General features: G+C 47.7%; 1 protein-coding gene across 2 annotated transcripts; it reads left to right on the forward strand.

Annotated features, from left to right (window-relative positions):
- The first annotated feature begins 20,339 nt into the window (after positions 1–20,339).
- Positions 20,340–25,490, forward strand: LOC117845308 (uncharacterized). Of its 2 annotated transcripts, none has more exons than XM_034726303.2 (5): positions 20,340–20,722; positions 22,032–22,185; positions 23,498–23,718; positions 24,834–25,007; positions 25,112–25,490. In XM_034726303.2, the coding sequence occupies exons 1-5, from the start codon at positions 20,507–20,509 to the stop codon at positions 25,196–25,198; spliced, it is 852 nt and encodes a 283-aa protein (XP_034582194.1). In that variant the 5' UTR covers positions 20,340–20,506; the 3' UTR covers positions 25,199–25,490. The 2 variants fall into 2 exon arrangements, with proteins under 2 accessions (XP_034582194.1, XP_034582195.1); XM_034726304.2 differs by having other exon boundaries at positions 20,346–20,722; positions 23,534–23,718.
- Positions 25,491–26,746: the final 1,256 nt, after the last annotated feature.

The raw sequence follows: 26,746 nt of genomic DNA on the forward strand, positions 1-26,746 counted from the left end.
GGTAATCCCGTGATCCTTATATGGCAGTTCTTCCTGGTTATACGCGGTAGAAATTTTGATTTGCGCTAGCATAGCCTACCTCGTATCCCAACACTTGCACCTTGGGCCTTCTTCCTCTGTTCGCCAGGGGGTTCTGGCCTTGCTGTTGATGCTTGTTCCTGGGGCAGTCCTTAGCAAAATGCCCTTCATTGCCGCAGGTGAAGCAGCGGCTACTGGTTGCAGGGCGGGGTGGTGCTGGTGGGGTCGGCCGGGGCGCCTGTGGTTGGAAGCCGGGAAAACGGGGCGCTGCTATTGGTGGGGGTCGGGCAATCCACCTTCCCGACTGCTGGGGTCAGCCGGGGGCTTGCGGAGGAACCATCCTGAACCTTCGGGTTGGCTGGCTCGGAAATGCCATGGAGGCCTTCCTCTTCTGGTCGGCTTTGAGAGCCTGTATGCAATCTTCTTGGGAGATGATCAGGTTGACCAACTCGTTGTAGGTGTCCACCTTGATGGGGTTTAACCTTTCTCTGAGCTCCAAGCTCAGTCCTCAGCGGAATCTGTCCTGCTTCTTCTCGTCTGTGTCCGCATGATAGCCGGCATAACGGCATAGATCGTTGAAAACTTGGGCGTAGTGCAGGACATCTTGGTTTCCCTGGGTAAGAGCCAGGAACTCGTTGAGCCTGCGCTCTAGGAGACCTTCTGGGATGTGATGCACTTTAAACGCGGTCTTGAACTTGTTCCAGCTGACCACATGGCCATCCGGCAACATGGCATGGTAGTGGTCCCACCAAAGCTGTGCGGAGCCACGCAGCTGTTGAGCGGCGAACCGAGCCTTGTTATGGTCGGGGCACGGGGCGGTGAGAAGCTCGAACTTGGATTCGATCGTACGAACCCAGGCATCGGCGTCGAGCGGTTCTTGTGTCTTCTGAAACAAAGGGGGCTGCGTCCCCAAAAAGTCCTCATAGCGAGCCACATGCGGCTGCTGCTGAGCCCTTCCACCATGGGGCTGCTGCTGTTGTCCTTGTACAAGATGCCTTAGCAGCTCGGTTTGAGTTGCTAGGATTGCCTCTAGTAGAGATGAGGGCAGGGGTGGGGGAAGATCCTGTCGCTGCTCGCTGCTGCCGGGCACAGAACCAGATCTGGTGCAATGCGCCATCTGCAAGAGTTATCGTCCCATTAAATTCCAAAACTTAGAAGTACTCCAACCGATGGAACGTATAAGTTAAATTCTCCAATGCGACTCTTGCTGATAATGCAACACACGTCCTCATAGGGAAGACACACTTCTTATCTTCATGTTAGTTAGCGTTTATCCTAGCCTTGTACTTAACTTCGGGCGAATCATACCCTACTCAGACTCCTATAATCCAAACTTAAGCCAAGGGGTCAGGCTAGGCGATCCTCCCGAGAAAAAGGGTCGGCAACGGTCCATATTAAAAAAAGGTCGGGCGAGGCGGAGACTGCCTCGTAAGGTCGGCGCATCCGATCTCGCGAATTGGGGTCGGCCAACTTGAATAGACTCACAGAAAACGGAGTGTGTGGTCGCGGCTCAACTCACTTAGTCTATCATTCCAACACTTTGCAAAAGTTAAAGGCCAGACTCAGGAATTGACTTCATTTACAACGGTGTTCCAAACACAGGGAGTACTCGACTCAAGGCTAACCTATTACAATTCTTTCCAAAATTTAGGCTGCTGAGGAGAACAACAAAAGAATGAGCCCCTGGTAACTCTTAATCTACAAATGGACACTATGAGTAGGAGAAGGGGCGCCGTCTTCTTCAATGTCCATACTGGACGCTCCCTCATCCTCCTCGGGGTCCTCTTGAGCTTCGAGTTGCATATGGAGGGCGTGCATATCGTCGAGCTCAGCTTGATGCTCGTCCAAGTAAGCATTGGCAACCGCCAGCTCCATCTCTATTTCCATTTTCTCCTCCGACAGCTCGATCATGCCGTCCACCAGGTCGGCCACTTCTCCTTCGAGCTCGGAGATCCGGTCTTGCATGTCGTGTATCTGAATGCCTCGTTGGATAAGCTGGTAGGTTTGGCCTACCATGTCTCTCCTGGCTGACTGAAGGTGTCCTTGAGCGTCCACTGCGGTCCGGGCAAGGATGGTCATGGCTCTCCCTTGGAGCTCGATCAGCCGATAGAGGGCTGTCATACATCTGACGTTGGTGGAGATTGTGACCATGGAGTAAGTGGTGGCTAGCACCTCAATATTTCTGACGCGGTCGAGCCACGCCGGATCCAACCGGTTCCTGGCGGGGAACAGGCCGATAGGGTCTAGGGTGACCTCCAAGGGGTGCAGCTGACAGAACTGGGTAAGGAGCTGGAGAGCGGCGGACTCCCAGGTGTCCTCTGGAGCTAGGCCGTAGGCTGATATACCGAAGGAGGGCCAGTCGGGCAGCACAGGGGGAGGAGGTACCACCGCCTGTACATTGCACGTCTGGATGCCCTGCTCCAGGTATAATCGTCCTGCGTACAATGGTGGGGACTGGTACCCGAACCATTTCAATGTGTCCCATAAAATCGCGGGGAAGCCCTCGAAATATAGACAGGTTGACTGGAAGGTACCATCCGCTCCAAACAAAACGTGTCCGGGGACGGCCATCTGGAACCAAGAAACCAAAACCACGTGAGATAGACTCCAAGGGTCAGGGGTCGGATAGAGAAGCATTCGGCTTAACCGAGAGCAATTGGAAGAACTATAAATCCTTAAAACCAAAAAGAGCTTTTCCGAGCAAGGTTGCTTTTGAGAAGAGTGACTTTACAGATTTTGCTTATGACGCATGCACGGCCTACCTTATTCTTAACCAAAACAACTGCCCGAAACCTGGGTCTTACGCGGTCAGTGCCGGTGGCAAGGCAACAAGTACGTCTCTCCCTATAATAGCTAGTCGGTTCTAGCCACGTCTCCTAAGCGAACGCGGTTAGTGTACCTGCAGAAAACACCACCACACGAACCTTTCGTGCCAGCACCCACGAAAGCGTTCCCAAACATTACCGCTCACTATAGGATCGGTACCCATGCGTTTAAGGCTGCATGGACAGCACTCAACCGTGGAAATAGGTTCCCTTTGAATGGAACCGTATAACCCTTCGCATACTCGCGATGCGGAATCAACTCACGTGTGATAAACGTGGCGAATCAACCGTGTTGATAGGTTCGTTGGAATCGAACCGTACCAACCTTCGTATGGATTACATATGGGACTTGCGCACGTATGATAGACGTGGGCGAAAACAACCACGATGATAGGGTCCTTTGAATAGAACTTCCTATCAACCTTCGCATACTCGTGATGCAAAACTCGGCACACGTATGACAAACGTGGCGAAGTGCTGGAAGGTTAGCAAGATAACCAAATAAAGTATTAGCCACCTAAAACAACCCCAAAATCCCCTAGGGCCTCTCGCACTAAAGTCATCCTTAACGATCGTACGAGATTTTTCAAAAAGTTTCTTGCAACTTTTATCTTTTCAAAGAAGTGTTAGGGCTTCTCGTGTTCTCTGTATTGCTAAACCGGCTCTGGTACCAGCTGTGGCGGATCCACTTCGGATCTACTTGGTTAAACCTGATTTAGCCGCATAATACGCGACAATCATGCCTAAGCCGAGTAAACACGAAGTGCCGTCGGATTTCTTCCGATTTAACCACATGAACAGGACCATTTTAGCAGACCCACACGAAGGTGAGCGGTTCCAGAGAATACAACAAGTCCACCGAGTTAACAACTTAACCACTGATTTTTGATTAGGAAATGAACCTCAGAGTTTTACAAGGGTTTCAGAAAGACAAACAGAAGGTAAAACCACTAGCGGAAGCAACGTCGGGGTCGGACATCCCTGGTGAGGCCAGCCGGGACATCACTGATCCCTCTCCTCGCCGTCCGAGGAGGGGTCCCACTCAACCGTCCAACCCGGAGGGAGCTGGGGCGGCCAAGTGCCAGCAGGAGAAGGGTCGGGAGCAGCAACTTCACCTGAAAAACAGGAGCCACAACAAGGCTGAGCTACTAAGCTCAACAAGACTTAACCGACAGGAGTAAAGCTACTCCACACTTCTAGACATGCAAGGCTTTTTGGCTGAGGGGTTTGTTTACCAAAAGCACTAAGTAAAACCCTATTTTCAAGTTTTAGCTCCGGTTCTAAGTTCATTAACCGGTCTAGGTTTTGCAACCTATTCTAAGCAATCATAGAACCAACCAAAGATATATATATCATCAACCAAACTCATGTCATCATCAGATTCCTTATTTACTCAGGGTGACATAGCGATCAAGCAGTCTCAAACTGTGAGAGGCAGACGAATCGATTCGAGTTCTTTAACCATGCATGGTGAACCTAACCTCACGACATCCGCGTACCCGGAGGTCGCTTCCTGTGTCGGCCTTCCCCATCAATCCCCTAACCCGTGTCGGGCCCATTTCCTTTGGTGCAAGGTTCCACAGACCCGGCCTCTGCCGTTCTGTGACCACGCATGCCACCACGTGCGACATCCAGCAGGGGAAACTCCATTCCAAGAACAATGGGGCGACCGCTCACGTCTAGGTTCAATCCGGTACTAGGTTTCCTCATCCCATACTAAGTATGAGGTTAGTACTTTCAAACACTTGATCACGAACACCACCACTGTCGGGCCTTAGCCAAGTTTCATAGACAGACGGGGCGACCATCCGTCCACCAAAAGAGTTACCTCATCCCTGCCCCGTCCATCGTCCTTACAGGTGTAACAGAAGGGTAGACATCCAACTCCTACCACTCGCGAGTGACAGGAAATCACTCGGCTTTTACCGTTTCCTATTTAAGCAAGCATCTACTCGGTCTAACAGCTAGTGTTCAGATCATGGGAGCTAACTTGTGCATCTAGGGTTCCAACCAACTCCTATACGTAAATGCACAATCATGTTTAAGGAAGGCATGCGCAAGTCTGGTAAAACAACACCAGGTTTTCATGCAACCGGGGCTTGCCTTCGAGCAAGGAGGAAGAGAACTGCTCGACTTCGGGGGCGGCTTCGGCTTCAGAGGGCAGGAGCTCAGCTACACCGTCGTCTTCTAGCGCCGGGTGCAGCTCGTAGAAGCCATCGGCGAGGCGCAGCTCTACACGAATGCAATGCATTAGTTAGTATAGACGGTTATTTCAACAGCAACACTTGCAAGTCTGAGCCCAGAAACTCGCGACACAAAGCAGGAGGGTGGGAAGGTTCAAGGGAGCTGGTGGAGATCAAGAGGTAAGGGTCGGAGGAAAGGCACTTATGATCTGACCCTTAAACTAGAGGGTTGGTGTGCTAGGGATCCTTAGACACTCAACGCTGAAGGGTTCACAAGTTTTACACATACACCCTTGGTTTGAAGAAAAGGTTACAGCCGAGCCCTTGGGCGAGGCGGAGAGGGGTCGACGGAACAGGTAGGGTCGGGCGAGACGGAACCGGGGTCGGGCGGATAAGAGGGGTCGGGCGAACCGGACAGGGGTCGGACGAGGCGGACCAGGGGTCGGCAGCTTACCTTCTTCCTATAAGGAAAAAGCTTGGGGTCGGGAAGGGACACGCTTGGGACGGAGGGGCTAAGGTCTTGAACAACGGCTAGGTCCGGCAGTGCCTCGGTGGCGGCGGTGCTTCTTGTGGATCACAAGTGAGCTCTTACGCAGCACGGAGGAGCAAGCGGCTGGATGGCTTGGGGAAAATGGAGTGGAGCGGAGAGGAGAGTTCCTCAGGAACTTAGTGTGTGGCGCTGGGAGCTCAAGCAGGGAGCAAGAGAAATGGCGGAAAGACAGCGATGGCGGAGGGAACTCCGGCGGGGTTCGCGCATTCCCTTTTATAGCGACTGGGAAGTGGGAAGGGAAGCGGCGCGGGAGTAAGAAGGTGAGCGGCGCGAAGGCCGGGGAAGAAGCAATGGAGTGCTCTGCCTGGGCGGCGATTGAGCGACGAGGGCGGTGGTGCAGGACTTCGGGGATGACGCCAGTGGTCATTGGGATCTGGCATTAGGGTGGCGCAGGAGCGGGCATGCCGGTGGTTGGGATTTAGCGGAGGCGGGCGTCGTTGTGCGGTAGAGTTGATGGAAGTGACCGGTTTAATGGCGCTAGAATCGAGGGCGCACAGGTGAGAAGACAGGCAGCCGCGGGCGCGCAGGCGAGCGCGGAGCAACAGATTGTCGGGCGGCTTCTGACAGGGCGGGGAAAGGAGCTGTCGCTGCCGTGGTCAGGGTTAGCGGAGGGGGAATCGTCGGGTAGCGAAGACTAGGCGGCGCGACTGTGTCGAAGTGACGGAAAAGACGGGTGACATCGGGGCTCTACGGCCGGGATCTGGCGATGTGATGATGGGCGCGGGAGGCGAGGCGTTGCAAAAAGGTTGCAGAGGGGCTTCCGCTACAATTGGGGAAAGGGGGCGCGAGAATCCACTTGGTCGCGGGCCAGAGACGAGGCTGATCGGCGGGCGTCGGAGAAGTTGAGCCACGCGGCGGGGAGACTCTGAAGCAGGCATGCAACTCGAGTGCGCCTATCGCGGAAGATCTGGGGGAAAAAGATCTCGGGGGTCCACCGGTCAGATAGAACGGACGTTTTGGAAAGGACCCAGAAGGATCAGACGGTGAGATGGGTTGGCGGGGTCGGAACTGGAGGCAAGCGGGGAGGGGTCAGGTCTCAGGGGTCGGGGCCGGTCGGAAGGTTGAACACTTAGGCTTGGAAAACTAGACAGGTGATCAGGGGCTCGGATTAAGATTAACTTGGAAGATTTGGGGCCGGTCGTCACAGCCTACCCCTCTTAAAAAGAATCTCGTCCCGAGATTCAGGTATCAAGTAGGGTGTGCCGTTCTTACCTCCTTGACGAGACAGAAAACCTGGGAAGTGCTTGTTCAGATACTCGTCTGTTTCCCATGTTGCTTCATCCTCCGTGTGGTTTCTGTTGGGATACGAGGTAGGCTACACTAGCGCAAATCAAAATTTCTACCGCGTATAACCAGGAAGAACTGCCGTATAAGGATCACGGGATTACCACTCGACGCACTACTGGTGCGGAAGATGTAGATATGCGTCGGTGCAGTGAAGACGATCACGTAGTCGTACGTAGTCGATCACGTCCAGCAGCTCCTTAGCAGCTCGTCCACGTGCACAGCAAGATCGCCTCCGGTGCCGCGGCTCGTCGTCGGCTCGTCGTGGCTCGTCGGCGGCTCGTCGATGGCTCGTCCAAGTGCTGCAGGCGCAACACCTCCAAGGTATCCACACGTGCAGGGAGGAAGCGTCGCAAGCCGGATTGCTAGATCCGCGAGTTGCAACAGGCGAGGGCGTGGGAGGCGCGGCAGAAGTGTTTCGCCAAAAGGTGTAAACCCTAGGGCGCCCCCACCCCTCTATTTATAGGGGTTCCTGACGGGCCTCTGGATCCGAGGCCCATTAGTACTCCTAAACCTAATCCAACTCGGATCAGATCCGAATTGGGCTTCCAGCCCCTTAAGTGTGTGACCCTATGGGTTCGGATACGTATAGACATGGCCCGAGTACTCCTACTCGGCCCAATAGTCGGTAGCGGCCTCTAGCAAGACGTGCCAACTCCTATACGCATACGAAGATCATATCAGACGAACCATCACAACATAATGTACATGCTATTCCCTTTGCCTCACGATATTTGGTCTAGCTTCAAGCCGACCGCTCTTTCTCGATCCTGTGATTCGGAATCCTTTTGTAGGTTAACTCTTAACCGTACATAGCATGGCCATGCATTTTCGGATCCGATCACTCGAGGGGCCCAGAGATATCACTCTCAATCAGAGAGGGGCAAATCCCATCTTGATTGACCATGTCTCATAGCATGCTTCTTGACAAACCCGAAAGCTACCTTTATAACTACCCTGTTACGGCGTAGCGTTTGATAGCCCCTAAGTAGGTCGATCCACATCTAGAACACATGCGACAATCTCAGGTCTAAGGACAAAGCGTATATGTTGTTTGAAGAGAGAACTACTTCTCGTGTTGGGTCAGTCCTACCACATGTCTCCACATGTGTCCACATTATTAGTTCAACATCTCCATGTCCATGACTTGTGAAACATAGTCATCAACTAATACATGTGCTAGTCTAATATTCATGTGTGTCCTCACATGAACTCCGACTAGGGACAACTTTAGAATAACCATACAAGTAAAGGGTTTCACATACAATTCACATAATTGCAAATCAATTCAAGTAGCCTTTAATGGATATTCAATGAACACAATATACAAATCATGGATACAAATGGAATATCATCATCTCTATGATTGCCTCTAGGGCATACCTCCAACAGTCTCCCACTTGCACTAGAGTCAATCTAGAAGGTACCTAATACTCATAGCTCTTACATGCGCATCATGCTTAGCCTGCGGGAGTGGTTTTGTCAACGGATCAGAAATGTTCAGATCCGTGTGTATTTTGCATATCTTGATCTCACCCCGGTTAACGAAGTCTCGAATGAGATGAAATCGCCGCATTACGTGTTTGTTCTTCTGGTGGTTCCTTGGCTCCTTTGCTTGCGCAATTGCCCCATTGTTATCACAGTAGAGATTCAATGGGCTGGACGCATTCGGGAACACACCAAGCTCAATGAGGAAATTCCTTATCCAAACACCTTCTTTCGCGGCTTCCGAAGCCGCGATGTACACGGCTTCTGTCGTAGAATCGGCCACCGTCTCCTGCTTGGAACTCTTCCAACTAACAGCACCACCATTTAGCGTGAACACAAATCCTGATTGTGACTTTGAATCATCTCTGTCGGTTTGGAAACTAGCATCGGTGTAACCTGTTACAACGAGCTCCTCCTGACCTCCATAGACGAGGAACATATCTTTAGTCCTTCTCAAGTACTTAAGAATGTTTTTCACCGCTGTCCAGTGACTCTCACCTGGATCAGATTGGTGTCTGCTTGTCATACTTAGCGCATATGAAACATCTGGGCGAGTACTTATCATTGCATACATGATAGATCCAATAGCCGAGGCATATGGTACTCTACTCATGCGATCCCGCTCATCAGCAGTCGAAGGACACTGAGTCTTGCTGAGATGTATGCCATGTGACATAGGCAAGAACCCTTTCTTTGCCTCTTCCATGCTGAACCGCTTCAACACATTGTCAATGTAAGTATCTTGGCTTAAACCTATAAGCCTTCTTGATCTATCTCTATAGATCTTAATACCCAGAATATATGCCGCTTCCCCTAAGTCCTTCATCGAAAAACTATTTTTCAGTGAAGTCTTTACGGACTCAAGCATAGGAATGTTATTTCCAATCAGTAATATGTCATCCACATATAACATTAGAAATACTACAGAGCTCCCACTAACCTTCTTGTAAACACAAGACTCTTCTTCGTTCTTGGTGAAGTCAAACCCTTTGACGACTTCATCAAAACGAATGTTCCAACTCCTAGATGCTTGCTTCAATCCATAAATGGATCTCTGAAGCTTGCATACCTTTCCAGCATTTTTCGGATCGACAAAACCCTCGGGCTGTATCATATACACGTCCTCAGCTAGGTTTCCATTCAGGAAAGCTGTCTTGACATCCATCTGCCATATCTCATAATCGAAATATGCAGCTATAGCTAGAATAATCCGAATGGACTTAAGCATCACTACGGGCGAGAAGGTCTCGTCGTAGTCAACTCCTTGAACTTGTCGAAAACCTTTTGCGACAAGTCGTGCTTTATAGATGTGAACATTTCCATCCATGTCCTTTTTCTTCTTATAGATCCACTTGCACTCTATGGCTTTAACACCATCAGGCGGGTCAACCAAGTTCCAAACTTGATTGTCTCCCATGGACTCTATTTCGGATTGCATGGCACTCTGCCATTTTTCGGAGTCTGGGTCCATCATTGCTTCTGCATATGTCGCAGGCTCATCATTGTCCAACAATAATATTTCTCGCATTTCGCGGAGCCTTGCTGACTTTCGTGGTTGTGGCGGTGCTTCTCTTGCCATGGGTATCTCAACTTGTTCTGCTACGTTAGCATCACTCATTGATTCTTGCCCGATCGGCTCATATTGAACTTCTTCAAGATGCACTGTCTTTCCACTCTTTTCTCCTTTGAGAAACTCTTTCTCTAGGAAAACCCCGTTCCGAGCGACAAACACTTTGCCTTCTGATCGGTTGTAGAAATAATATCCCAAAGTTTCCTTTGGATATCCCACGAAAATGCACTTATCCGACTTGGGTGTGATCTTGTCCGACTGAAGTCGCTTGACAAACACTTCACATCCCCAAATCTTTAGAAAAGACAAACTAGGAACCTTTCCAGTCCACATCTCATATGGTGTCTTAACTACGGATTTAGATGGTACCCTATTAAGTGTGAAAGCTGCTGTTTCTAGAGCGTATCCCCAAAATGACAACGGTAGGTCCGACTGGCTCATCATTGATCGAACCATGTCTAACAAAGTTCGATTACGTCGCTCGGACACACCGTTTCTTCGAGGTGTTCCAGGCGGCGTAAGTTGTGGAACAATTCCGCAACTCTTTAGATGATTGCTAAACTCGTGGCTCAAATACTCGCCTCCACGATCAGATCGTAAGGCCTTAATTTTCTTGCCACGCTGATTTTCAACTTCATTCTGAAATTCCTTGAACTTTTCAAAGGTCTCAGACTTGTGCCTCATCAAGCAGACATAGCCATATCTACTAAAATCATCAGTGAAAGTTATGAAGTATTGGAATCCTCTTCTAGCCGTCGTGCTCGTTGGTCCGCATACATCACTATGTACGAGTTCCAACAAGTCTACTGCTCTCTCAGGAAATCCTGTGAAAGGCGTCTTGGTCATCTTGCCTAGCAAGCAAGCCTCACATGTCTCGTATGATTCAAAATCAAACGAAGTTAGAAGTCCATCAGAATGGAGCTTCTTCATGCGCTTATCACTTATATGACCCAAACGACAATGCCACAAGTAGGTAGGACTCAAATCATTAGGCCGAGGCCTTTTAGCACTTACATTATAGACAGGTGAACCATCAAGATTTAAAACAAATAATCCATTCACAATGGGTGCAAAAGCCATAAACATATTATTCTTAGAGATCACACAACCATTGTTTTCACTCGCAAATGAATAATCATCCTTCATCAAGCATGAAGGAGACAAAATGTTTCGACTTAAACTAGGAACAAAATAACAATTATTCAACTCCATAATAAATCCTGACGGGAGGTGGAGTTGCATCGTCCCGACGGTCAAAGCAGCAACTCTTGCATTATTGCCCACGCGGAAATCAACTTCTCCTCTTTCCACGCTTCTACTTCTTATCATTCCCTGCATCGAATTGCAAATATGAGCAACCGATCCGGTATCAAATACCCAAGAATTAATAACTGTATCAGCGAGAAATGTGTTGTCTATAACATTAACAACAAGCGTACCTGAGGTAGAAGTACTCTTACTTCCGCCGTTCTTCAAGGAAGCTAGGTACTGCTTGCAGTTTCTCTTCCAGTGACCAAGTTCATGACAGTAAAAGCACTCTTTATCTGGAGCAGGTCCAGGTCCAGCTTTAACCTTGGGCAGTGGGTTTGGCTTGGACGTTCCAGCCTTGCCCTTCTTCTTCCAAGAATTGCCCTTCTTTTTAAAGCTGGGCTTGTTCTGTATCGCCATCACATGGCTGGTACTAGCGCTTTTCTTAATGTCAGCCTCTGCTGTCTTGAGCATACCACACAGCTCATTCAGACCCTTCTCCGTCCCATGCATATGGTAGTTCGAGATGAAGTTCCCATAGCTAGACGGAAGAGATGAAAGAATGAAATCAGTGGCCAACTCTTGGCCCAGTGGGAAGCCTAGCTTCTCCAACCGTTGAGTGTAACCAACCATCTTGATTACGTGTGGTCCTACCGCTGCGCCTTCTGCTAGCTTGCTCTCAACAAAGGCCTTAGACACATTGAACCTTTCAGTCCTGGCCTGTGTTTGGAACATGTCTCTAAGCGCCACGATCATATCGTGCGCCTCATGGTTTGTTTCGAACTGCATCTGCAGCTCGGGTTCCATGCAAGCAAGCATAAGGCAGCTTACTTCGAGGTTAGCATCACATGCTTTCTTGTAAGCATTCTTAGCAGCAGCGGGTGCATCCTCAGCAGGTTCTTCTGGTAGTGGGTTGTCTAGAACATCTTCCTTTTTCTCAGCCCTGAGAACAATTCTCAGGTTGCGGATCCAATCCGAGTAGTTTGTTCCATTCAACTTGTCCTTCTCAAGGACCGAACGCAAAGCAAACGATGTGGTGGTGTTGCTAGGTGCCATTTAATCTACAACAAAAGTAATGCAAAATACACTAAGACAAACGTATCCATGATAGAGCAAATCACATTAAACTATTTTAACAGAATCTACTGCCACTAAAATCAATATCCCTCTATTGAAACTTAGTGATTCAGGATCCACAACTAACAAGTCCACTAGTGAGCTTTAGCATCACCGCTAGCAAATGAGGTAGATCGATAAGCAACTTTTGCTAATCATATCACATATGACTCCTGTTGTTGGGTGACATCTCTATGTCTCGGCGCCCAACCTTTATGCCCCAAGGTCCTTAACCGTTAAGATGACCTCGTTAAGCAAACCAACCCTTATGCGTGTAAGTGTCCGACACAAACCCGTCTAGTCAAGGAAAACTAGTGGCACTCTAATTTCATAGACCCACCACTAATTGTACAAGACATGAGACGGTGCAAGTTTTAGTTGGGAGGGCATACTAACTTAAACTTTGTGAGGGATCGTTCTACTTCTAACATCACAGCATGCAGAAAGTAAAACATAAACAGAATAGCATTCACATAGTTGTGACACAGTATGGCCCGTTTTCATATGGTGATCTCCATCTCCATAGAACCTGTTCACCATGGTGATCTTCATATCCATGTTCCATGTGCGCCATCCTCCTGGTGATGAGTCCTCCAAGAACTAGAGTATGCTATTACACCTAATAGCTAGTAAAGAATCTAGTAATGAAGATTACATAGTTGCTTGGATCATCACAGATTGGTACGCAGACCATTAAATACAATAAAGTGACAACACATATGGCTCCTGCCGTGTTGCCGTACGCGCGACACGCAGGTCACGAATGAGTTACACACATGCATCACATACACAAGGGGGCCATACTGATCACAAGATACATACATACATCCTGCAAAATAGAGTTAGACGTCCTAACGTTCCAAACTTCGGAGGCTCAAAACTCCATCTTCCAAGCCGAATTTGGCAAATCTAATTTCGTCGAAAACGGCGAAGCCGATGAATTTCATGTGTAACTTTTTCTGTAGATCAATTTTCGTATAGAAATTGCCCCGATCCGAGATCGTACCGAAAAGTTACGGCTGATTTACCGAAGCATGCGCATACGGCAAAATCCCGACCCCGGCAGTAGATCACATCTACTATTGCACATCTAATGCGCCTGGCGTATGACCCTGGATCTCGATTTGACCAATCATATTGATCTTCCCTCACTGCAACTGGATTTACGTGTATCACTTAACTCCGATGGCGGAAATCGACCGGTAGGAGTATGTCGTTACACTACCATTGTAGCAAGGGCACGAAATCAGGACATAGATCAAACAGAGAACTCGCATATCTCCATATGCACACATCCCGAATCCAAAACTAAGCAGCTACGGCTCTGATACCACTGTTGGGATACGAGGTGTGGTAGATGAGTTTCGCCAAAAGGTGTAAACCCTAGGGCGCCCCCACCCCTCTATTTATAGAGGTTCCTGAGGGGCCTCTGGATCCGAGGCCCATTAGTACTTCTAAACCTAATCCAACTCGGATCTGATCCGAATTGGGCTTCCAGCCCCTTAAGTGTGTGACCCTATGGGTTCGGATACGTATAGACATGGCCCGAGTACTCCTACTCGGCCCAATAGTCGGTAGCGGCCTCTAGCAAGACGTGCCAACTCCTATACGCACACGAAGATCATATCAGACGAACCATCACAACATAATATACATGCTATTCCCATCACCTCACGATATTTGGTCTAGCTTCAAGCCGACCGCTCTTTCTCGATCCTATGATTCGGAATCCCTTTGTAGGTTAACTCTTAACCGTACGTAGCATGGCCATGCATTTTCGGATCCGATCACTCGAGGGGCCCAGAGATATCACTCTCAATCAGAGAGGGGCAAATCCCATCTTGATTGACCATGTCTCATAGCATGCTTCTTGACAAACCCGAAAGCTACCTTTATAACTACCCTGTTACGGCGTAGCGTTTGATAGCCCCTAAGTAGGTCGATCCACATCTAGAACACATGCGACAATCTCAGGTCTAAGGACAAAGCGTATATGTTGTTTGAAGAGAGAACTACTTCTCGTGTTGGGTCAGTCCTAACACATGTCTCCACATGTGTCCACATTATTAGTTCAACATCTCCATGTCCATGACTTGTGAAACATAGTCATCAACTAATACATGTGCTAGTCTAATATTCATGTGTGTCCTCACATGAACTCCGACTAGGGACAACTTTAGAATAACCATACAAGTAAAGAGTTTCACATACAATTCACATAATTGCAAATCAATTCAAGTAGCCTTTAATGGATATTCAATGAACACAATATACAAATCATGGATACAAATGGAATATCATCATCTCTATGATTGCCTCTAGGGCATACCTCCAACAGTTTCCCCAGAGGATCGTGTACATCTTGACCATTTGGCGCCGGGTATGCCTCTCTTTCTGATCAAGAACTCGGTCTGGGTATTCGGCGTAGGTTAGGTCGGGCTCTACCTGAAGCTGCTCTGGCTCTAAGATCTCGGTTGGAACTTGGACACATTTCTTTAGTTGAGACACATGGAAGACATCGTGTATGGCCGATAGCTGTTCTGGGAGTTGGATCCGGTAAGCCACGGGTCCACAGATCTCCACAATCTCATAAGGGCCAATGTAGCGGGGAGCCAACTTGCCTTTCACTCCAAACCGTTGCACTCCTTTGGTCGGGGAGACTCGAAGATACACATGATCACCAATGTCAAACTGCAGGGGCCTTCTTCGCCTATCGGAATAGCTTTTTTGTCGAGATTGGGCAGCCTTGAGATTTGCTTGAATTACCCTTACTTGCTCTTCGGCTTCTGCCACTAAGTCAGGGCCATAGATCTGTCTTTCTCCTGCTTGGGACCAGTTCAAGGGTGTCCGACATCTCCGGCCATACAAGGCTTCAAACGGTGCCATCTTCAAACTGGCCGGTGTGATAATGCGGCCACTCGCTGAATCGAACTCTCGGCATGGCCGTGTGCAGCGATAGGAATGGAAAGAATGGAGACAGATACGAGGCATCGCACGAGTGGACTGTCAACTATACCTGCGCGTACCTGGGTAAGAGCCAAGGACAAAGGTAGGGGGTTACATGCAAAAAGTTGTTCGAGCCACGCGCCATGGTGGCAAAATCCAACTGCATGGAGTATATTTGACTGTCTATGCACATAACACTAAGTAAGTAGAGAACTGACCTTCTATCCAGGTATTTTTGTTCCAGTTGATTTTGGACCCGGGACTAAAGTGGCTTTAGTCCCGAATTAAAAATGAGCCACCGAAGGGGGAGCTTTAGTCCCCGTTATAACGGCTAGTGGGATGAGGAGGCCTTTTACTCACGGTTGTTGTTTCCAATCGGGACAAAAGGCTCCTCCTCCCACGCAGCCCCCCCTCTCTCTCCACTTTATCTTCTCCTCACCCTTAACCTCCCTCCCTTATCCTCTCGCGCGGGCACCTCCTCTCCTCCCTCTCCTCCTGTCCTCCCTCTCTTTTCTACCTTCCTCTCCCGCCTCCTCCCCCTCTGCTGCCCCTCCTCTTCCCCCTCTGCTCGCCCCTCACTGGCAGTGAGGAGCGGTAGCGGGGCGAGGGCAGGGTGAGCAGCAGGCGCAGGCGAGCAGCTGAGCGGCAGTGGGCATGGGCTGGCGCGGGCAGAGGCGGCGGAGCCGAGGCAGACGAGGGCGGGTGGAGGTGGGCGAGGGCAGGCGGCGGTGAGCGGAGGCGGGCGGCAGTGGAGCGGAGGTGGGCGGAGATGGATGGAGCGGCGCCACCGCGCCGTCGGCCCACCTTTTTTTTAACCTTTTTAGTCCCGTTGGTATTATGAACCGGGACTAAAAGGGGTCTTTGGTCCCAGGTGAATGACCCGGGACTAAAGGACCCCATTTGTCTCGAAAACTTAGTCCCAGTTGGATTTTTGGGATCCATGGCCCTACCCAACCTGGACTAAAGGTCCGTTTTCCACTAGTGTAATTGACAAGTTCGTTTACCCACTTGCACGTTCTGCTATTTATTAGACCAAAATGATACAACCATACAAGTTGTTGCATGGTGGGTGCAATTTACTCATTATAAAAATTAGGAGGAGTTAGAGAGATAAGACCACTAGTAGAGAACTGACTTTCGATGTGCCCCCTTTTGTCCCGGTTTAAAGTAGGCCCGGGAGGAAAGGGGGTGCGCCACGGTAGGCAAGAATGGAAGGGAGATTTACTACCGGTTGGTATTTGCAATCGGAACTAAAGGCCCCCCTTTAGTCCCGGTTGTAACGGCTAGTTCCGGGGCGTCGGTGGCGTGACCCTTTTGTCCCGATTGGAGGCTCCAACTGGGACAAAAGGTAACATCAACCAGGACAAAAAGTTTAGTCTCGGTTGGTAATTCCAACCGGGACAAAAGGGCCACCCTTTTGTCCCGATTGGAGCCTCCAACCAGGAGTAAACTTTCAACTAGGACAAAACATTTTCCTTTTTGTCTCGGTTGAAGTTTTTAACCGGGATAAAAACTTGTCCCCCATTATATACCAAGACAAAGGCCTTTCTTCCTCCTCCAGCCCGAGCCAGTCCACCACAAAGACAGAGAGTTGAGCTTCACCTACTCTCCGGTGGTGCCGAAGCAAGGGAGGTGCTGCCCGAATTTTTTTCCCTAATTTTCGCGGGAATTTCACTAATCCAAAGTGTTGTGAAGGTTTGCTACTTCATCCGAGATGAACATGGTTTGCAAGTTCAACAAGTACGGATTTGAAAAACCATATTGAATTTGATAAGATAAACTATCTAGACAAGGGTAGCATCATTCTTAAACTGCTGCAAGGATACATACTACATACGACACATATGACACACTAATTTTTTCCTCATAATTAATATTGAAAGCCTCTCCATTCTACCTCACATTTACTCCCCATTCTCCCTCACATTTTAGCTCAAAATCCTCTCCATTTTCTACTTTACATTCTAGCAAATAAACTATCCATCTCCATTCTACATATCAAGTTGTTTTAACTAATAAAAATCGTATATAACAAGCAAACTATCCACCACATTCTATCTCAAAAATATGTATAAATACAAATCATCTTCATTCTCCCTCTTTCTAACAAGCAAATTCATTTTTCTCCCTCTCTAAAGTATAAAACAAAGCATAACAATAATAAATGAAGAGAGAATGAAGTAGTTAACCTTCACAACACTTTGGATGAGTGAAATCCCCACGAAAATAAGGAAAAAAATTCGTGCAGCACCTCCCCCAGGCTTGCTTCGGTGCCATGGAGAGGAGGTGAAGCTCTCTGTCTCTGTGGAGTGGACTGGCTCGGGCTGGAAGAGGAAGAAAGGCCTCTATCTTGGGATTTAATGGGGGATGATTTTTTATCCCGATTTAAAATTCCAACCGGGATAAAAAGGAATACCTTTTGTCCCGGTTGAAGTTTACTCCCGGTTGGAACCGCCAATCGGGACAAAAGCGCAACCCTTTATCCCGGTTGGAATTACCAACCGGGAGTCAACCGGGACAAAAGGGTTGCGCTTTTGTCCTGGTTGGAGGTTCCAACCGGGACAAAAGGGGACGCCGTCAGTGGTTGGGAACTAGTTGTTACAACCGGCACTAAAGCTCCGCCCCATTTCAGCCTACCGTGGCGTGCTCCCTTTTGTCCTGGGTCAATTTTAAACCGGGACAAAAGGGGGTGTATGGAATGTGAGTTCTCTACTTAGTGATCCTTTTGCAACCATTTTCAATGATGACATAATTTTCTGAAAGGTTGCTTAAGAATGTTGCAAAACAAAGTGCAATGTATAGTGTGTTATGTGTATATCTCGACAATATTACATAACAAATGCACATGTCAGCAGCATATACATTTGACAGAGCAAAAATACCGATGACGAAAAACTGAAAAAGCAATCCTACAATTCGCTGCATGCAGCTGGTCCCTTCGATGAAGGAAAGTATTAGATAAAATTAACATATTACTATGGGAAGTAATACATGCACAAGATAACATCGGGAGCATAAGGGAACGGAACATATACAATTCGATCCTATCATCACATCAACCCGCTTAATTGTTTTTCCCATAGCACTAAAAGAGGTGGTGAGTTCAGAACACACCCCTCAAGAACACGGGCCACATAATCACCATCAATAATGATCGTAAATTTGAATGAAAAAAAATGAAATCAAGGAGCAGATGCAAAATTGGTGGCACCTTTCTTAATCCTAAATAATCCACCCAAATTAAATAATTGATGAAACAATGTGAACGTGTGCTTACCTGCTGGAACTCTCATCACGACAGCTAGGGGAAAGCACAGAAGAGCACAAGCTGAAGATGACATCAGGCACCTGCTAAGGTCGATCGTGGCACACGCGGGCGGCAGAGGTGGACTGTGAGGCAGGTGGAGGCAGATGTATCGCTGTCGCCGCCACCATTCATTCCGCACAGTATGATGGGCAGGGAGCGGGGGACGGGGAAGGGGGCTAGGTAACGGCTAGGTTAAGGTGGGGACGGCAAGGGCGATGATGGTGAGCGAGGCAAGGGAAAAATTTTGGCGAGGCAAGAACGATGCGTTGAAGCCTTCGTGCGTAATGTGCACATGACTGGCCGGGTTGAGACACACCACATCGATAGCCATGCACCCACTGCCCACGCGTCGACGACGTCTGTCGTACGCTGATCATAAACGAACACGCAGCACAACAACACAGGTAAAACTAGGAGAGGCTCCCGTAAGCATGCAATCCTTTCAGCCCTCCGCGCGTAATGTGGACGCGTGTGGCCAGGTTGGGCCACACCACATCGATAGCCATGCACCCACTGCACACGCGTCGATGACGTCTGTCGTATGCCGATCATAAGCGAACACGCAGCACAACAGCATAGGTGAAATTAGGAGAGGCTTCCGTAAGCGTGCAATCCTTTCAGCCCTGCGCGTGTAACGTGCACACGACTAGCCAGGTTGGGCCACACCACATCGACAGTCATGCGCCTACTGCCCACGCGTCAACGATGTCTGTCGTACACCGATCATAAGCGAACACGCGGCACAACAGCATAGGTGAAACTACGAAGAGGCTCCCGTAAGCGTGCAATCCTTTCAGCGATATAACTATAGATATTAGCTAGCCAAATATATTATGACGACGGCGAACCGGGGTCAGGCCGGGGCCAAAGTCTTCGCCTTCCCATGGCTTTGGTTTGAACTTTGACGCCGTGGGAAGCAACAGCAACACGGCCGCATCACGCAACGCAACGGTGACTAGGGATGGCAACGGGGCAGGTCAGGGCCGGGTGAAGCTTCCACTGACCCGTCCTCGAAACCCGAATAGTAAACCCGCCCTGAACCCAAAACCCAATTCGAGTGGAAATGTTGCCCCGACCCCGAAACCTGCGGTGCCCAAAATCGGGCAGGTCCCCGACACCCGAGCCGTCAACGAAGGCGACCACGAGGCCATGAGCCGCAGGAGGTCGGATGCCACACGCGAGGCCCATGCTGTTGTCGTCGCCTCGCCAGCGTTGCCTGTCAGCCCATGGGTGCCGTGCACCCCGTCGCCGGCGTTACCCGTCAGGATCCCAGGCGCCGCCCGCGGGGTCCCGCTGCCGTTGCCGTGTTGCAGGGGTCCACGCCACCATCACCGCGGGTGAAGGGGCCGAGGGGCACGGGCGGCTAAGACCTGCAATGAAGGGTGTAGCTGTGTCGCCCGTGCGGGGCAGGGGGTGGCGCGGCAGTTGCCGCTGCAGCTGGGGAGTGGGGATGGGGTGGAGGCCGCTAGGGTCACGGGAAGCGGGTGAGAAAGGAGAAGGGGGTGGAGGGCTGCTAGGCTAGAGGTGTGGAGGAGGCCGTGCGGGGGAGGTGTGGGCCGGTGCGGGTGAGTGATAGGTAGGCCGGTGCGATAACAGTTGTGCTTTGTGGGCCAAAATTTTAATCTGATCCCGCATCCACCATGTGTCGGGTCCTGAAGCCAAGACCCGCAGAGGGAATTCTAGACCTGTCATGTCCGCGTTGGGTCTGAAACCTACGGATCTCGGGTACAGACCCACCCGATTGTCATCCTAACGGTGAGCCGCTGAAAATTAGTTACCGAACGTGCCCTTCCCCATTTCACCTGTTTCCTCGTCTCGTCTACAAACAGCCTTCCTTTCCATCCACCCGCACCCATCCCTTCCCCGCATCCGCGCCGCCACCGCCCCCTCTCCCTTCCACGAAACCCTAATCCTAGCACGCATCCTCATCCACCTCGGGAGGGAGCGGCAGAGAGCGGCGGCGCGGGCAGCATGTCCGCGGCGGTGTGCGGGAAGCGGGCCTCCTCCTTCTTCGAGGAGCAGCAGCACTCCCCGCACGCGGGCACCCCTCCGCCCTCCAAGCGCGCCCGCTTCCGCGCCGGCGGCGGCGGCGGGAGCCCATCGCCGCCACGGCCGCGAGGCGGTGGGAGCGGCGACCCGGCACTCGTGGCCGCGATCCACGCCAGGTTCCCCTCTGTGAGCCTCGAGGTAATTCGATCCGTCCGATGTCGTCCATGCTATGCTCCACGTTGCGGCTCCTCAAATGGTAACTTATCGTCCCCGTTAGAGTACTAGCTTTTGCCGTTGCCGCAGCGCAAGGATCAACCTGAGCGGCCACCGTGCTCGTTGCTGCCAAGGCTACTTGCGCATCCGCGGTGTGCCAGCGGTGGGTCCTAAGGTCTGTCATACGTTTGAATTGATTTGTAGGGACCTAGGATCGTTTGTTCGGTTGTCCCTGCGTTTGGAGTGGTTTCTGGCATTTTAGCTGCGCATATTATGCTGATTACTATGGCGGTATGGGTTAGCTCTGAAGAAACCTTGAATTATGCCTACAATTGTGGCTGCATGAGCACTTTTATGCATCTTGGAATTATCCAGGGTTTCTCCTTGAAGTTTGTGGATCAAATATTAGTTGCTGGATGTTATTTTGTTGGTTTCTGGTGGACGAGAATGCCACGACTATGATTGTCTATTTTGCTTTGATTCAGCTCATGCCTTCTGCACAGCCTCTGAGATAGAAATCGGTTGTGCTGCATTCTAAAGGGGTGTTTGGTTCCACGGACTAAAGTTTAGTCCCTGTCACATCGAATGTTTAGATACTGATTAGGACTAAATATGAGCTAATTATAAAACCAATTGCACAGATGGATTCGCGAGACAAATCTATTAAGCCTAATTAGTCCATGATTTCACAATGTGATGCTACAGTAAATATGTGCTAATCATGAATTAATTAGGCTTAATAGATTGGTCTCGCGAATTAGCCTCCATCTGTGCAATTAGTTTTGTAATTAGTCTATGTTTAATACTCCTAATTAGTATCTAAACATTCGATGTGATAGGGACTAAACTTTAGTCCGTGGAACCAAACACCCCCTAATTTGTTTGGATGCTGCATCACCTTTTCATACGTATTTATTGTTTGCCTCCATTAGTTTGCATGATAATTAGCCAGTCTTCTAGCAACCCGGTGCATCAACTGGATTATGGCATGCAAGTAGTTGGCCGTTAGCCTGTTACTAAAAGAAAACATGAAACTGGAAACCCTAATGGCTTGATGCCCAAGGAACCAAAATGGCCTTTTCTTGGCCGTTTGTGCATGATGTCTGGCTTACCTCATTACTTGATGTCATATCCTAATTTGTCCACGTAACTTGTTTTCACCCCATTTAATTATGGAGTCCTTCCCCAACATATTATTTGCTTTCAATGATAAGTATAACCGTATCATGCCATGCTGGCATGGCTGTAGACTTATCCACAACTTGAGGCCTCATGCAAGCTTATGTTATTTCAGTTTATTGAGAAGGCTCTGGAAGAGGGTGGAAATGATTTTGATTTAGCAACAAAGTACTTGCTTAATTTCCATGCACAATCTGCCGAATGTGATGCAGCTAATGGGTACCAATCTCCCAACGGGATGACTACTGAGGATCAAGTTCCTGCAGAAGGTAACCTTTTGATGTCTGTCGCATTCATTCTTGTCATGATTAACAATTACTTCTTTTGGCTGTCTATTTTTTTCTGAACCTTTAGGCTCTTTATCGTCTGGTTTCATTGCTCCACGTTCAATGAATATGTTTGGCACTTGAAATAAACTCGTTTGCTATCTCTTATCAATTGTATTGTTTTTTAGCTTTAATGACATAACATCTTACCCTGTGATTGTGTGACTCTAAAGCCAAATGATTTACCCAAGGACCAGAGTTAGAGATGGCAATGGGTGCCCGAAACCCGAAACCCGATGGGTTTATACTCCATTAGGGCATGGGCATGGGTCAATTTTTCTACCCGTGGGTTTATTAATGGGCAAAAAGTGAGACCCATCAGGTTCGCGGGCGTGGGTTTGGGAACATAAAACCCGAACCTGTGAACCCATGGGTTTTTTAGACCCGGCCATATATATCAAATAAGCCCATGTTCTTAGCGCACACCTCAATTTTGATGGCCAAAGCCCAACTCTTAAATGCATGCGCTACTTCTTGTCGTGACTTGAATTGTTAAACACTGAACTTAGGTAGTTTAAGATCTATACTATGCATTTGTGTCACTAACCTGAAGTGCTTTGTTAACATGTGGTGTTATGATTGGATAACTCATATATCTTCTCTTACTATACTTCCATTGATTTACATCAATATTGCATGCATATATATTGAATTGTGAACATATATATGTATATAACAATTTTTTTGCTTGTTGAATTGTGAACATATATATGTATATGACAATTTTTTTTGCTTGCTTTGGTACCCACGGGCGACCCGTGAGTACCCGATGGGCATGGGTTTGGGCATAAAATTAAACCCGTAACAGGTCATGGGTTTTTTAATGGGCAGGTTTTGTATTTGCGGGCATGGGTTTGGGATGGCAAAACCCAGCAGATTTATGCCCGTTGCCATCTCTAACCAGAGTATATGCTTTACACAGTGCTTTTTGTATGCTGATTAGAATTTTCTTTTAGCTTCCAACCTACTTGAAAAAGTAAATCGTCTACTTGTCCAGTGAACAAGTCGAATGAATAAACTTGGAAATATTTGAAATTGTGTACTATGTATCAATACCTTGCATATTTATCTGCTTTAATGTTAAACAATATCAATCTCTTCAATTCCAGTATTAGACAAATGTATCAAGATAAATGTTTGTTCAGATCTGTTCCCCCTAAATGTATTGTATATCCATTTATTCTTGTTTTGATTTGAGAATTACCCTTTTGTGGTACTCTGGGAGTCTGGGTTAATAGTTTGTTTTATGTTATAGATATTTTGGTTGACAATGTGGTTGCTGCACCTGTAGATAGTGTTCCTTGGGCAGAAAACCTTCCGTCAAGCAGCACTCAATGGTCTGAGGTTCTTGTGAAGGAGATGATGAGTGCCTCCAACACGGATGATGCAAAGGCTCGTGCTTCCGGAGTACTGGAGGTTTTTGAGAGGGCCATGACCTCTCGTATTGGTGCAGAAGCACTTCAAAATTTCCAGAAGGTAGCTGAGTTCCCTTCCTTGTTCTCGAGCAATCTTTGTCATTGATGGTGATGCACCTGTCCCTGCTCGTTGCCTTTCGTTGGTGCTCAGCATGAATTGCAAAAGTTGGCTGGAGTTTCTAAAACTTCAATTTCTGGTTACTGCATAGTTTGTCTTTTTTTTTCAGCACGTGTTTTGAATTATCTGGATGAATGAATGAGGTAAAGGCCAGAAGAGCTGGCATGCTATCAAACCACTTTGCAGCAAGGTCATTAATGTGCAAGTGACTGGCATCCTGAAATGTTTGCAAATACATGCATGATATAATCTTTTCCCCGCAAACACAGTATGTTATAATCTTATTATAGTTTGTTCTTTCTTTTCTGATAAGGGTGAACTCCTTCCTTAAGTGTAGTCTTCCACACTAGCAGCTCCTTTAGTTCACATTTTTTTCGCATTGGATGTCCTATCATGGTTCCTTATTATAATAGATTAGTAATTCCTAGTCAGGAACCTGTTCCATTTCAATGTGATAGTTTTTGTGCCTTGCACAAGGGGCCATTCCTGCAAGCATTATACCGAGTGATATACATGTTAATGTGACAAAGAAACTGAGTGCATATCCAAATCTTTTGTTTCAAACTTTTTGGTGAAAAGAATGCAAACTTGATCCATCATTACACCAACTATTTTTCAAATATTCCAGTGTGCGCAAGGGCCAAGTTTAAGGGCCTGTTTGGTAGATTCTCAGTGGGAGCTAACTCTTAGAGAGAAGTGATTCTGTGGCTGAAAGTGATTCTCTATGATTAACTTTATGGAGATTTTTTTTTCGAGAAGTGAATCAGGAGGAAGCTATTTTTTCAGCTCCCAGCTCCTGAATTCATTTCAGAGAATCACTTCTCAGAATCAGCAGACCCTAAAACAATCTGAGCCACCATAGAATTGGGTATTCAGAGCTCATTCTCATATAAATATTTACTGATTGATCAATTTTACTTATTCAAGGTGCATACGTTGCAATTAATTGAACTGCATTATGCTGGTTTATTTTTGCTTTCTTTTGGTTTATATATTGTTATGTTAAAAGGCAGTAAAGCTTGTATCCAACGTGAGTTGATGTTCTTGCCTTTAAACAGGAAAATTCGGTTTACAAGGAACAATTTGAAGCTGTTATTAGGGAGAACGCTATTCTGAAGAAAGCAGTTGCAATACAGCATGAGCGCCAAAAGGAGCAAGATGAGAGAAGCCAGGAGCTTCAGCAGCTGAAGCAGTTGGTTGTTCAGTATCAGGAACAAGTTAGAAGCCTTGAGGTACAACAGCTTCGTTGTTCTTCTTTTTTTTTCGTCAATCCTTTCTCCTTGAGGTGCCGAAGAAACTTATGCTTTCCTTGTGTCCTCTTCTTTCTCTTTTGCAGGTTAACAACTATGCCTTGTCCATGCATCTCAGGCAAGCGCAGCAAGGCAGCTCGATTCCAGGGCACTTCCAGCGTGACATTTTCTGAATAAGTGGAAACCTGAACTGGAGGTTTCCATAGCATCAGGATAGCATTTCACCCTTTCAGTTAGTGGCATGTCTTGTTATTGGCCTATATTTAACATATATAGCCAAATGATAACGTATCTTAATTTATGTTGTATACCAGTGTAAATGTATGCCCGTTGTTGGCACGCTGCTGCCCTCTGCAGTTGGGAGCTGGGAGAGCAAGCAGCCCAACATCGGCGTATTGTTGTCCAAAAACAGATGTTACTATGTTATCGATTTAGAGAGAGAAAAGATGAAACGGCGTTAAGTTATACTTGTGTGTACGTTATTTCGGTCAGAAATTTAGTTGAGTTTAAATCAAACTCAAGATAATTTTCCAGTTTGCCTGAGTCATTCGTTGCAGACGTGACTAGTAACTCCCTGGAAGCGTGTGACCTGGTATTTGTAGGTTTTTTCTGGCGTTGCAAGTAACCCTGATGGCTGCTAACGTCGTTGATGTGGCGCTTTGTTGCTTGCGTCATTGGTCTGAGGGCCATTCATATGCTGCCGAAGCCACGTTAGATAATTTTGAAATTTGAAACAAACATAACTCTTGTTTTCGTTATGGAACTGAATTGTCTTTGAAATCCAAAAGTGTGTTTTTGCATCTGACCAGGCTGGATCTCGTGGTAGATGCCTAGATGATGATCCAGTGCCAATTTCATCTCTAACAATATCTGACCATGACTATATTGAAGATGACATCACAGTGACACAGTTAGTTGGTCATAAGTGGTTTTTACTCGTGTGTAACAGCCCATCACTGTTCTTTGACTGTTTGTAGGACACTGATAAAATATGATATGGGCCTGGGCCCAAGATGCTCCAGAATCATAAGTGGTTTTTACTCGTGTGATACCGGAGGAGGAAAAACGACATTATGGCTTACATACCACACGGTTGTGTTTGGCAAACAGAAAATATAGCATACGGATCTCATCTACTGGTTTAACGGTGTTGGGATACTAGGGGTTAAAATTTAACCACGTTACATCAGATGTTCGGATGCTAATTAGGAGAACTAAATAATAGCTAATTATAAAACTAATTGCAGAATTCAAGCTAATTCGCGAGATAAATCTATTAAGCCTAATTAATCCATGATTAGCAAATGGTTACTGTAGCACCACATTGTCAAATCATGGACTAATTAAGCTTAAAAGATTCGTCTCACGAATTAGACTCCATCTGTGTAATTAGTTTTTGTAATTAGACTATATTAATACTCATAATTAGTATTTAAACATCCGATGTGACAGGGCTAAACTTTAGCTCCCTTGAGCCAAACACCCCTAAAAGACTCCTGTCATTAGAACAAAATCGCACTGTATGTGTGCAACACATGGGTAGATTCAGGGGGTGTTTGGATACTAGGTGCTAAACTTTAGCAGTGTCACATCAAATATTCATATGCTAATTAGAAGGACTAAACATGAGCTGATTATAAAACTAATTGCAGAACCCCTGGGCTAATTCGCGAGACAAATCTATTAAGCCTAATTAATCCATCATTAGCAAATGGTTACTG

Source organism: Setaria viridis, chromosome 2 (assembly GCF_005286985.2).
Source record: "Setaria viridis chromosome 2, Setaria_viridis_v4.0, whole genome shotgun sequence".
In the NCBI taxonomy this organism is placed as follows: Eukaryota; Viridiplantae; Streptophyta; class Magnoliopsida; order Poales; family Poaceae; genus Setaria; species Setaria viridis.

Excerpts from the sequence above, each read along its gene's own strand:
- LOC117845308 (XM_034726303.2), top strand. The coding sequence starts at position 20,507 with ATGTCCGCGGCGGTGTGCGGGAAGCGGGCCTCCTCCTTCTTCGAGGAG. Across the intron at positions 20,723-22,031 it reads TCCCCTCTGTGAGCCTCGAG|TTTATTGAGAAGGCTCTGGA; the intron begins GTAATTCGATCC and ends ATGTTATTTCAG. Across the intron at positions 25,008-25,111 it reads AACAAGTTAGAAGCCTTGAG|GTTAACAACTATGCCTTGTC; the intron begins GTACAACAGCTT and ends TCTCTTTTGCAG.